The sequence below is a fragment of the Dendrobium catenatum genome, unplaced genomic scaffold (genome assembly GCF_001605985.2).
Source record: "Dendrobium catenatum unplaced genomic scaffold, ASM160598v2 fragScaff_scaffold_659, whole genome shotgun sequence".
In the NCBI taxonomy this organism is placed as follows: Eukaryota; Viridiplantae; Streptophyta; class Magnoliopsida; order Asparagales; family Orchidaceae; genus Dendrobium; species Dendrobium catenatum.
The window spans coordinates 1892318-1903958 of NW_021319121.1; the positions used below are offsets into that span (position 1 = coordinate 1892318).

Consider the following 11641-nt stretch of genomic DNA (forward strand, 5'->3'; position numbering starts at 1 on the left):
CTGTCGACTACCTAACGCAACCCTCCACTTTTCTCATCCAGGACTTGGGACCTGGCAACGGCAGTGTTGAGTGAAGGCACTAAATAATGGGAGAAGGCACTAAATGTTGGGAGGATGCTATGAGTGAATAATTTTATAGAATGTCGACTACCTAACGCAACCCTCCACTTTTCTCATCCAGGACTTGGGACCTGGCAACGGCAGTGTTGAGTGAAGGCACTAAATAATGGGAGAAGGCACTAAATGTTGGGAGGATGCTATGAGTGAATAATTTTATAGAAAGGAAACTCAGTGTCTTCCCTTAAACCATTTTCTAGAGAACCATAACTTTAACTCGATTTAGACCACTTAAACCACAGCAACCATCTCTTGTTTTCTTTCAAATGTTTCTTTAAATCACATATATCATGCAAGATTCAATGTCCATTAAAATGGTAATAATAAAAGATGGGAGTTTTTCCATTTCGTGTCATTTAAATTGCATTTGTAAGAGAAAATCTTGGGATAACAAGAATTTGTTCACACTTCCTATAAGGCGGGCATGCATTCTTGGCGAGTTATCACAGCATTTGAGTAATCTACTTCGGTGTTTAGAAACCTTCAAGGTTGGTAACCCAGTGTTCTTTCTGCTCTTCTTTCTTTTTCAGCACTGAGATTTTGACTATTGCTTCTTGTAGACTCTAGAAATAGAAACAAGTTTGTTAAATCTTTCTGAACGAGTTAAATGAATCACAATTTTGATAAGCTATTCTCTACATAAGATATGCACAAAATCTGTATATTATCTATAATCATTTCCGGCTCTATCAACAGATCATTGATTCTTCACACATAAACCCTTAAAGCTTCGGCCAAATTCATTTATCCATTCTTAAATTATATTCCTCAACGCACTTCATCATATGAAATGAAGTGGGAGAGAGAAAGTCCTAACATTGAATTGGCATAGAATTGGCAGATCTTCATATGGACATCTAGATTAGGCAGCTTTAAATTATTTGTGATAATTTATCATTTTAAGACGTCATTATTTGTGAATAATACATGGAGAATCAGTTATTTTTCGCAACTGTCAACGAAGTGCAAAGGGATAAAATGGTAAAAATTATTAGATTAAAAAAACACGTGTGTATCTGAATCATACCCTTCCCCGTCCATTCTATCAGAAAACCCACACAAGGGACTATTGGGTTCAAGTGGAGAATCACAAGAGTCATTTTCAGCAGAGTCACTCTCCCCTGCCACAGGAATGTGCGATATAAAGATAGCCTTGGTTGAAAATGGAATCAACTGCCCAGGAAAGCGCATAAGATCAACTAACAGTTCCACAGAGTTTAACATAACCACCACAGATATGTGCTTATATGAATCTGCACATTCAACACCACCATCCGGGGGGAGACCCTGTTTAAAAAAAAAAAAAACAGGAGTAAGAATTCAGAAGCCAACTTTTTTAGCATACATAATCATGCCAAGCAAATTTTTTTTTCCTTCAAGCAGGTCATGATGACAAACAACCTACTGATAAATAGCCCCAACAGAAAACAAAATAATGAATTACCACCATAAGCTTGCTTTCAAGGCCAACAGAATCTGCAAGCACTTTAAACAGAATTGCACGGGGTCTGCATGATCCATGCCTTATCTGCCCCAGAAGTTGGATGCCTTTATTTTCCATCAAATGAGAGACATCTTCAACAGAAGCCTTTGCAGGACTTAGCTCAGGGTTTGGACGTTTGTAGAAGTCGAAAACCTGGTATGTGAATGACATCAAATGCAATATTTATTAAAGAGAAGTATGCTCCATGCTAAGAAGTTGTTTTCAAAAGTTGGTAATGTATAAAAAAGTATCAGTGACAAAGAGAACATTCATGTATGTACTTATTCCAGAAATCTAAGGAAATCCAACTACTATATACCTTCATGATATTGTGAAAAACTCAAATATTTCCTCGTCCAAAACTACCAACAAACATTTTCTAGCACCCATGCAATATCAAACATTTCCTCGTCCAAAACTACCAACAAACATTTTCTAGCACCCATGCAATATCAAACATTTCCTCATCCAAAACTCATGTATGTACTTATTCCCCTACGAGACTATCTCCAACCCTAGCTGAAACTTCCTATAGAAATGCTCTTCTAGCTAAGGATGTCTTCATTTCTCCTCCTACACCAGTTCCGTTACACATGGAAACTTTATGTCTTCTCATTTTGTGATTGATCAATCTTTAGTCATATATATGTGTGCTTGTGTGTCAGTATGTTATGTGTGTTTTTGTAGTCTGTTCTCTTCCAAAATTTTCCTCTATTTAAAATTTGTGTGTGGGTCGACATTTCATTTCACTGATCTTGCATATCAAGTCTTTTGCATCACATAATTCCCATATTATTTATCTTGTTGAGTCTTGACTTTTAGACATATGAATTCGCATAGCACATGTCCCATTTACATCGCATCTGCATGACCTACTGAGGAAATTGCACGCCTAATTGAATAGAAAGATAATAATTATAAACTTCACGCTGAATTTAAACGACAAGTAAAAACTTTTGAGGTTGGTGATTCAGTGATTGTGCGGATTCGTCCGGTGCAGTTCCCACACAGAATTGTAAAGGAATTACATGTTAGAAGTGAGGGATTAGTTAAAATAGTTAATAAAATCAATGACAACGCTTACGTGGTGGATCTGTTTGCAGAGTTCAACATTCATTCCTTTTCTAACATAGAAGATTTAGTAGCCTATGAAGGTCCAGAGTTTAAACCCCAACTCCACTTCAAATTAAGTCTTGTGTGACACCACCTTGTGAGAACCCCAAAGCCTACCTCCACTCCCAAAATACCTATAGCGGAGAAGGTTGACATGATTCTGAGTGATAACATTATTTCCACAAAAGAAGGTGGACGACAAAGATATCTGATACGGTGGAGAGGTAAACCAGAGTCAGAGGATACATGGTTAGAGCGCGATGAGCAACAGCAGATCGACCCAGATGCACTAGAGTTCTACGAGAGCACCTAGAGCGCTTACTCGACGGAGTCGAGTTTTTCTCCCACCCTGGGAGAATGATGAGGACATCCGCTCTACTTTGTTTTATGTTCATTTTATTATTTGATGTATTAGTTTATTTATGAATTTTATTTGTCTTTTCCACTTTTGCCATTACTTAAGGGTTTAGACATGTGTAAACCTTATGGGCATTTTAGTACTTTTTTATTTGTCACATTGTATTGGCTATTTAAAGCCCTTCCCTCCTTTGAGGGAAAATGATGATTACGAATGAAAATTTTTAGTTTTTCTTGTTTGATCTCTTTGTGAGTTCTTGAAAGGAGAAAGTCCCTTGGTGAAGGGCAACGTAATACCCACCAGTCATTGAAAGAGTATGTGGCTCGTGGTTTGTTTTATTTTCTTTGTTATTTTCCCCCACTTCACCCACCGGCTCCTCCCTGTCCTCCCAACCACCTTCTCCGCCCCGCTCCATCACCGGTTTCCTCCTAAGAGAACCGCCGGCCCCCCACAACTTCTCCACCAAACTGGCAGCTCCCTTCCCACCATTTCTTCCCCACTTGCCGGACCACCACTCCCAAACACCCTCAGCAGTCCGCCACCCCCATTCCCCACCTTCCTCCCTCAGAAACCATTAATACTTACCTAATTAAGCCTCCATATTATGGGAAGAATTCCAATTCAAATTTTGAATTTAAATTTTGAATTCTCTCCAAATATATGGGTCGTAAATTAGGAGACTTCCCTAATCTTCACATCTGAAATAAATTTCATATTTAATTACATAACTAATTGATTGGGTGGGCCCCACCCAAATCAATTAAATCCTTTTCCCTCTTTCCCCATTCAGCCCTCAATCAAATACTGTTGCTATTCAATTATTTTCCTAATTTGTGTTGATCCAAAATCAGTGGGAATTTGAATTCAAATTCAATTTAAATTTAATGTCAAATCTTTCCCTAAATCCCTAACCCAATTAGGTAACCAATTACTCTACATAAATCTGAGTTTAAAATCAGATTTCTTCTCCTACATCAATTAAGTGCTTGGGCCCACATTTAATTAAGAACAATCCCCTAATTTGCTCCCCTAATGGCCGGCCCTTTATTCCCCTCCAATCAACATTAATTGGTATTCATTTTGGATCCAATTAATTATTTCTCTAATCACCTTTCCCTACCACCATCCATTACATTCAAAAATCAAATTTGAACTACCCCTACCCAATCGATTAGGTAAATCTGAAAATCCTGCCCAAGGAAAATTCGTTCCTGCTGTCTTGGGCCTCCAAATGCTGGCTGCTATTCCAAAACCTGCCACCTAGTATCTTGAGAATCTGAAGATAGGAATTTGCTATCCAGAAAATTCCGACCAGCAATATTGTCACCAATTCCTCTCCTGCATGCTATCCAGCAATCCGTCACGTGCTGTCCAAGGCTTTTCTAAGCCATACAATTTGTTGTCCAGAATTTCCAAGTGCTGGAACTGTTGTCCAGGTCTGCGAAGTTACTGTCCAGAATTATTTCAAGAGCCAAACTGTTGTCCCGACCATCATTGCTGCTGTCTAAGACGTCCCTAGCTGCTGTCCAGCCATTTTAGTGACCTTCTATGAGACTACGATTTTTCCGCTGTCCAGAAGGTCTCTAATCGCCATCATTAAGGCTTCCAATCCTGAAGTTGCTATCCACTATTCCCCAAGCTCATAATCGACCACACTGGAACATCGTTACTCCCCTTCTTTGGGTAAACCCTTCCTCCAATTCACTTATCTTCGTAGTTTATTTCTCAATCGTGGTTATATTTTGATTCACAACAATCATGCTAATTCTTCCCTGCTAAAGCTTAGATAACTAGAGAGTTGAGTGAGGGATTCTTGAATAGTGCCTAATCTTATTGTTAGCATTAGAATTTACATTGAAAATCATTCATGTATGAAATGTTAGATTAATTGATTGTGTTACGATCTTAACTCCTATGCATGTAATTTAACCTAAACTTGTTTTACCACTCTTTGCATTTTATCTTGTCATTTAAAATCAATATAAAGGATATAATTATTGTGGCTCTAAATATTAAGCGTGCAAATTCATTAAGTAACTCATCTTTGCATGTACGTTTTACATCACTACCCTAAAAGTGTAAATTCACATAAAAGTTTTCTGAATTTTGACTTTGAAATGATTTGATCCTCATAGCATTCACTCGGAAGGGCGCAGCACCAATATTGTATAATTTTTCATAACAGTTTATTATATACATGATAAATCAGCCACTAAATAGAGGACAAAAAAACAAAAAACTCAGCTCATTAATCAAGGATACTAGGATAGTTATCAAAACAAAATGCACCCTTTTAACCGTTGGTTTCTAGTAGCATGTTAAGCATGCTAGAGAGTATAAGAAATGGTGGGAAAAGCAGAAAACAGAATGCCCTTTTTTATATTTGGGCTAAGTTATCATCCAAGCATGTAGGATGCAAAAAATAAGCAGGAGAGTGTGGAAGGGAAGGGTTAAACTCACTAAACCAGCTATCTTCTTTATTAGTAGAGCAGGATTGTTATTTAATCCCTTTACAAGTGCAGCACTCAACTGCTTTAAGTGGGAAAGCTTCTTATCTTTCTCTGCGTCAACAAGAATAATATCAGCTTTAAGCCCCTCTGCACCCAGTGCATAAAGGTCATCCGGTGTAGGAATAGCATCAAAAAGTTCCTTGAGCTTTTTATCCTGAAAAACAAAACGGTCTTGAGCATTCTTCAACAGATAAACCATAATTTAAGATGACAAGAAAATTATAGGATTTGAATCAATTGGAAGGGTAAATGAAATCACTCGACCCTACCAAGCATGGGAAAGCGTACAAGTAGAAAAAACAAAATGGGATTACACATGAGCACATCAACAATCTAAAAATATGACAATTCGCATGGGTTATATGATCATAACATATGCCTAGTATCTAAAGAAATGTGTCTACAATATCTTGGAAAAAAATTAGACTGTGCATGGCTATAATCACCAAAAAAAGGCTAAACCTCCTAATAATAAAGGAAGAGATGTCCCCCAAAAGGTAGACTATTCAAGCAATAAACAATATTTGCAAAATCCAGAGTTACTATATACATTCACAATCTGCAGAACCCTTGACATCAAAGAAGAACAAACAATGCTCTTAGATATATACAGATCCGTCCCTAAATGGATGGATATATAAAAATTAAAACACAAGAGACCAAATAGTTTCTTGGAAAAAAGGTCATGAGAAGTGAACAATAAACTTTGAAATGAAACGAGTGACATGCATGGATATATCAGACTACAGACACAAACAGAGCATCATAACAAGAGATTATATGATTAATAAAGAAAAGATAATAAGCCATTCACTACCGTAAGAAAGTAAGAAACAAGTCAAATCAAGAAGGAATTCAATGTTGGATGTACCACTAGAAGAGTGGTGCAAATGAAATGCTTGGAAAAGAAAAGAGTGAAAAAATAACTACTTGAAAAGAAAATATTTTGCTCACCGGGATGATGGAGTAAAATCCATTAGGTATCGGCCCGGACAAACTTCCAGTGGACCACAAGGTTTGCGAAGCAACCTGTGATGAGATTTCAACTTTATCTTCTTTGCATGCAGACAACCTAGTACTCAAACTTTCTTCTTGTGAAACTAATGACACTACCGGAAACTTTTCCACAAAATCTGATGGGAAACAATTAGCATTGGAAGTCCCTGACACGGAGTTTCCTGAATCACTTGGCATCTCCATTTTCCAAATATTTAAAAGTATAAAGCATCTTGATAGAAAAATTCACCAAATAATCATCTATTATTAATCGAAAATACCTATAAGATTCCAATAAGAATTTGGTTAAATTTCATCATTCCCATAATGATCAAAAACCACAATATCTGTAAAAAATAACTTACATGATCTGCTAAAAAAGAATTAGAGCATACGGAAAAAAAATGTCCAAAAACCTCTTGAAACATAAGTAAAACAACATAAATTTCCATAATTTGTAAATATCTGATTTTAGAGCAAGACATATCAAAGTGAAAAGTAGAAATATGACATTCTGAAATTTTAGATTTTCAAAGACAACCTTTAAAAACATAAGTTTATTTAACTCATTGGTCCCTTTCCTCAGATTACATGATAGAGTCGCTTCCTGTAATTGAACATGGCATGAATATATTGAATATGAAAGACTAATTTTAGAAACTTTTTGATAGGCACTTTTCTTCCAAAGGTGAGGTAGTTGGCAAAAACAGGTTAAGCATAATGCTTCTAAAACAAAGTTGTTTACTTAAAGGCTAATGGAGATTGAAATATGATCCGCATGCCATAGCATTCTCAATTCAGCTGGACAGTTGTAAGCACTTTGGAACAGTCCATTTAGCTAAATATAATCTTATTATTTGATTCAATCAGGGAATAAATATTGCAATAGAGTTCTCTCTCGTTCAGAAGACAATAACTAGAACAAGAATCTGAAACATTACTTTTTATGCAACTCAAAACACGACATAAAATAATATAAAATTTTAAGGTTCCAAATGATTATTAAACAAATTACTTTGGACAAAAGATGAGAAATAAAGTTACAACATAACTCATTTGCATGCCAAGGATAGGGACCACAATTACAAAAAATTGTCCTTTTTTTTAATTTCCCAATCACAATATTGGATGTCAACATGAAGAAAACAATCACATGTGAAAAGAAAAAAAAATGCATCATAATTAGTCTTCAAATCGGCCAATAGAAACTCAATTCTCGAAAAAGTACTTTAAACAAAAAACACTTTTAGAAAAAGGGAGGATGAAAAAGGTTCAGATATCGAATAGGATTTTCCATCAACATCTTGGATTTTTTATAGCTCAAAGGCAAGGAGAAAGTATTTTAAACATATTAGAGGCCTTGACCTATATGGCTCGAGACTCCTGAGTCTTTGATCGAGCAAATTAATGTGGGAGATATTTTGATAACAAGCCCATCATGAATTAAATTAGTTAAATTATCTGTGAGTTGCTTAAAGAGAGTCAAAGAATAGTTGCAAGAAATCCACTAAACTGGTTATTGCATGAAATCCATAAGATTGCCTGGTTATTTGAGTAGGACGGGCTTCATACGCTTGTTTTGGGCTATCTCAAAAATCCAAGTTCAAATGTCTAGTACATTAAAAATCCCCCTCAAAAGTTTTGCTTACAGTCTTTGACAATATATCCATCTTACAAGAATAGGATTGTCATGTTTTTTATGCCATTATTTATGATTTCTCTTGTGCCAGAAAACCCACAACATGTAGGCATCTTTTGCTGATTTACCACCATTTAAAAGCTGAATCCCAACCTTGTCCTAATAACTCTTCAAGATAAATCATTTAACTAGCTTTAGGCTCTTTGCTAATCAGAATGGATCACACAAATATAAAATCTTCTCCTAATCATTCTACAAATTTTCCATAAGTTGCCTGATGAATTTTCTGGATGGATTGATAGCATACTTGTTGAACATACCCAAAGTTAAGGAATCATACTCCAAGCACAAATTCATGAAAGTAGAGGAATTATCTTCAATGTTTCTACGCCTTGTGAATAATGATCAATATAAAAAAGCATGAATATTACATTATTTTATCTCAATATTAATATAAATCTTTGAGTAAGTTGACAATTCTGCAAAAAATATTGACTCTTAGAATGATAGCACAATGTGGCTCCCCAATGCTAACTATCCAGCAGATATTTTACAACATTCCTTGTTAAACAATCCTCATTTTAACTCCTCCATTTCCCATCATCTCACATTCACCCTTAAACTCATCCGCATGTCGCAATTATTTTGCCTTTGATTACAAAACCAAACTGTAATTCCCACTTTAAAACTTCTTCCCGCAATACAAAAATAGAAATTAGTTTGATGTTTTCAAAACTGTCACTGCTAAAGTAAAAGAAAGGTGTTAAACAGATATCACCAATAGAACATTCCTTGAAATTTGTTAAAAAGTGGGAATTGGCTATCAAGCATCCCAAAAAACACCAATGATGAAAGCCAAAGACCATCTTCAGCATGACAGCAAGAAATCAACAACAAGCAATGAGCACTAAACCTCAACTCAGAGATCAACAATCATATTCTCCTAAAAAGGTAGCATCAAAAAACCACTGCGTAAACAAGAGATTGTATTTAAGAGATTGTTTTTAAGGGCAATCAAATTAATCTCCATACCACAGCAATAGTTTTGTCCATACCTCTGATATCATGGTAACATATCAAAGAAAATAGGGAAATTAGAATTTTATTGATTTAAGTAATCAAGGTTCAATTAACACTCTCATCAGTCTAGACTTTCCTAACTTGGTCATATTATGTGACATTCCATGGTAAACCCTGCTTCATCTCTTTGTATTAAACTCCAAGTTCGACCTGATAAAATTAAGCGCTTCAAGTCCAAAATTCCCGTCAATATAAAAGAACCTAAAATTTACATCCCATGCATGCAAAAACGGAACCAGTATGCATTCGTGGACGATATAGCCTCTTATCATAGAATTAAATATCATTGTAAAGCTTCAATGGAAGGAGATGGCCCAAGGAAAATCAAACTTGCTTGCCAGTACCAACACCAGAGTCAGGAAGAATGCTCAAATCAACCAACAAACCAGCTTATTACTCATGCAAAGAAATTCAGGCTTCTTAAATCTGATCCTCATCACAGTCCAAACACCTTCAGATATCATTATTGAAACGCTGAATTTAATCAAGCAAAATTAAGTCGACATAATTCAAAGGCACGATGTAAAGCTGCAGAGTACACTTGCATCAAACGAGGAGAGGGGCTTCAAGAATTCCAAATGGAACTGTTGAAATTCGCATGTTAGAAGCGCCTGTAAATGAAATTATCGGCCAGAGGCGGTGAAATACGCGCATAAATTGCCGAGACTTAAACGAGATAATACAAGTTATTTTCCCGAAAATACATCAAAGAAAGACCGTTAAGGTTTAACCTAATTCAAATTGGAGAAATCGTAGGTGTGGCAGATCCTAAATCAATAGTAAGCGATATGGTGGGAACTTCATTCTTTCCGAAAATTAAAAGAAAGAAAGCAAATATTAAAACAATGGGGATCTAATTCGATATAGAAGGGCCCGGAGAAGTGAAAATATGAGGCAGATCTCGAGGAACTCACTCGAAGATCCGCGCAATCGGACCCCTCCATCATCTTACGGCGGCTGCTCTGATGCCGAAACGGAGAGGGCGGCCTGGCCTCGATAACTGCACAGCGCAGAAGGAAGGGTTCGGTAAGGAAGAGGTGAGAACTCAAGACTCGGGAGACGGAGAAGATGAAGTATCGGAAAAGCACAGAAGCGAAATGTGGAGGGCTGAGGGTTATTGAAGACGTTATTTTCTAAGGTTTCTTGTAATTTGACTGGTTTTTTCTCTTTCCCTTCCCTTCTTATCGGTTTTTTTTTTTTTTTCGTGTTGCATATGGGTATGGGGCTGGCTGTTCGGGTCGGGTCAGGTCCGGTCGTTTGAGAAGTGATGAGCTGGAAGTAGGGCCACACAAGCGTGCCGGTACATATCACGAGACTGATTCATCCTAGCAATATGCAGATCACCGCGTGATGGCCTGCAAGTTGAGATTTTTTTTTTTTTAACATTTAGAGCAATTAAATTAAATTTATGCAGATTAAAAACTTCAAATTCAAAGCCTATTTATTGATAATCAAAGCTCTCAATCAACAGATCAAGATAATCTATATAAAATTTGATATTTACAAAAGAGCAAGGCTTCATTCCGATAATTTTCTTAGTAAAAAAATAACTTTAAAAAATAACATAAATGAAATAGTCAAAAGTTATGACAAACAAAGCATACAGCTTTCTTATCATTTTATTTTTTTTATCTAACAACTATAATTTTAATTTCTATTTGGACTTTTTTTAATTATACTAAAAATTTGTTTTTTTCTAATAGATTCAAAAAATTACCTTTTCTACACCACTTTTATAAAGTGCTAAGAAAGTCAACATAAGTCTAAAAATTATGTCTCAGCTTTCCATTTTGATATCATTTATATTAAAATACTTAGATATGTAATTATCGGCCAGAGGCGGTGAAGCTGTATGTGAAGTTTAAGAAAATCGCTCTGCTAGGGTTTTTTCTCTTTTGGCGGCTCCCTCGTGTTTTTTTTTTCTTTCCGGCCGGCGAGCCTTTCTTCTCCTCTCTCGGGAGGAGGCTGGCTCCTCCTCTCCGGAATGGCTCTTGATCCTTCTGCTTTTCCTCGTCTCCCGGTCACTTCCGTGCTTGGTGCTCCTTCAAGGCCGCTGGTCTCCTACGCGGACAACCTAGCTTCTCCTTCAGTCTTACCTGATGACTGGCCCATGTCTTTTGTCACTCCTACCACATGTTGACCTCGTTTTTGTCTCGATTTGTCATCGAGTGATCTTGATCGTGTTGATCGAGCCTTGTTGAGCCGGATTTAATTCTAATTGGCATTAATTTGAGTTTGATTTATTTTATCTTATTTTATTGAATTAATTTTGGTTGAGTCGAGGCGAGCTCGAGTTGACCCGGATCGAACCAAACCTGACTCAGTCTGAATCTGATTTCTTCCCT

General features: G+C 36.5%; 1 protein-coding gene across 6 annotated transcripts in view; it reads right to left on the reverse strand.

The window, feature by feature from the left end:
* Window positions 1-10456, reverse strand: part of LOC110094766 (serine/threonine-protein kinase EDR1) — a 52598-nt gene extending 42142 nt beyond the window's left edge. For 2 of the 6 annotated variants that reach the window (XM_020820092.2, XM_020820090.2), the window contains exons 1-5: window positions 10211-10455; window positions 6536-6858; window positions 5532-5735; window positions 1562-1753; window positions 1145-1404 (exon numbers count right to left, since the gene is read on the reverse strand). In XM_020820092.2, the coding sequence (XP_020675751.1) occupies window positions 1145-1404; window positions 1562-1753; window positions 5532-5735; window positions 6536-6781 (902 nt within the window). In that variant the 5' untranslated portion in view covers window positions 6782-6858; window positions 10211-10455. Of the gene's footprint in view, window positions 1-1144; window positions 1405-1561; window positions 1754-5531; window positions 5736-6535; window positions 6859-10210 lie in introns of all 6 variants that reach the window. The other 4 variants (XM_028695595.1, XM_028695597.1, XM_028695596.1 and 1 more) reach the window with 4 other exon arrangements.
* Between the last annotated feature and the right edge of the window lie 1185 nt (window positions 10457-11641).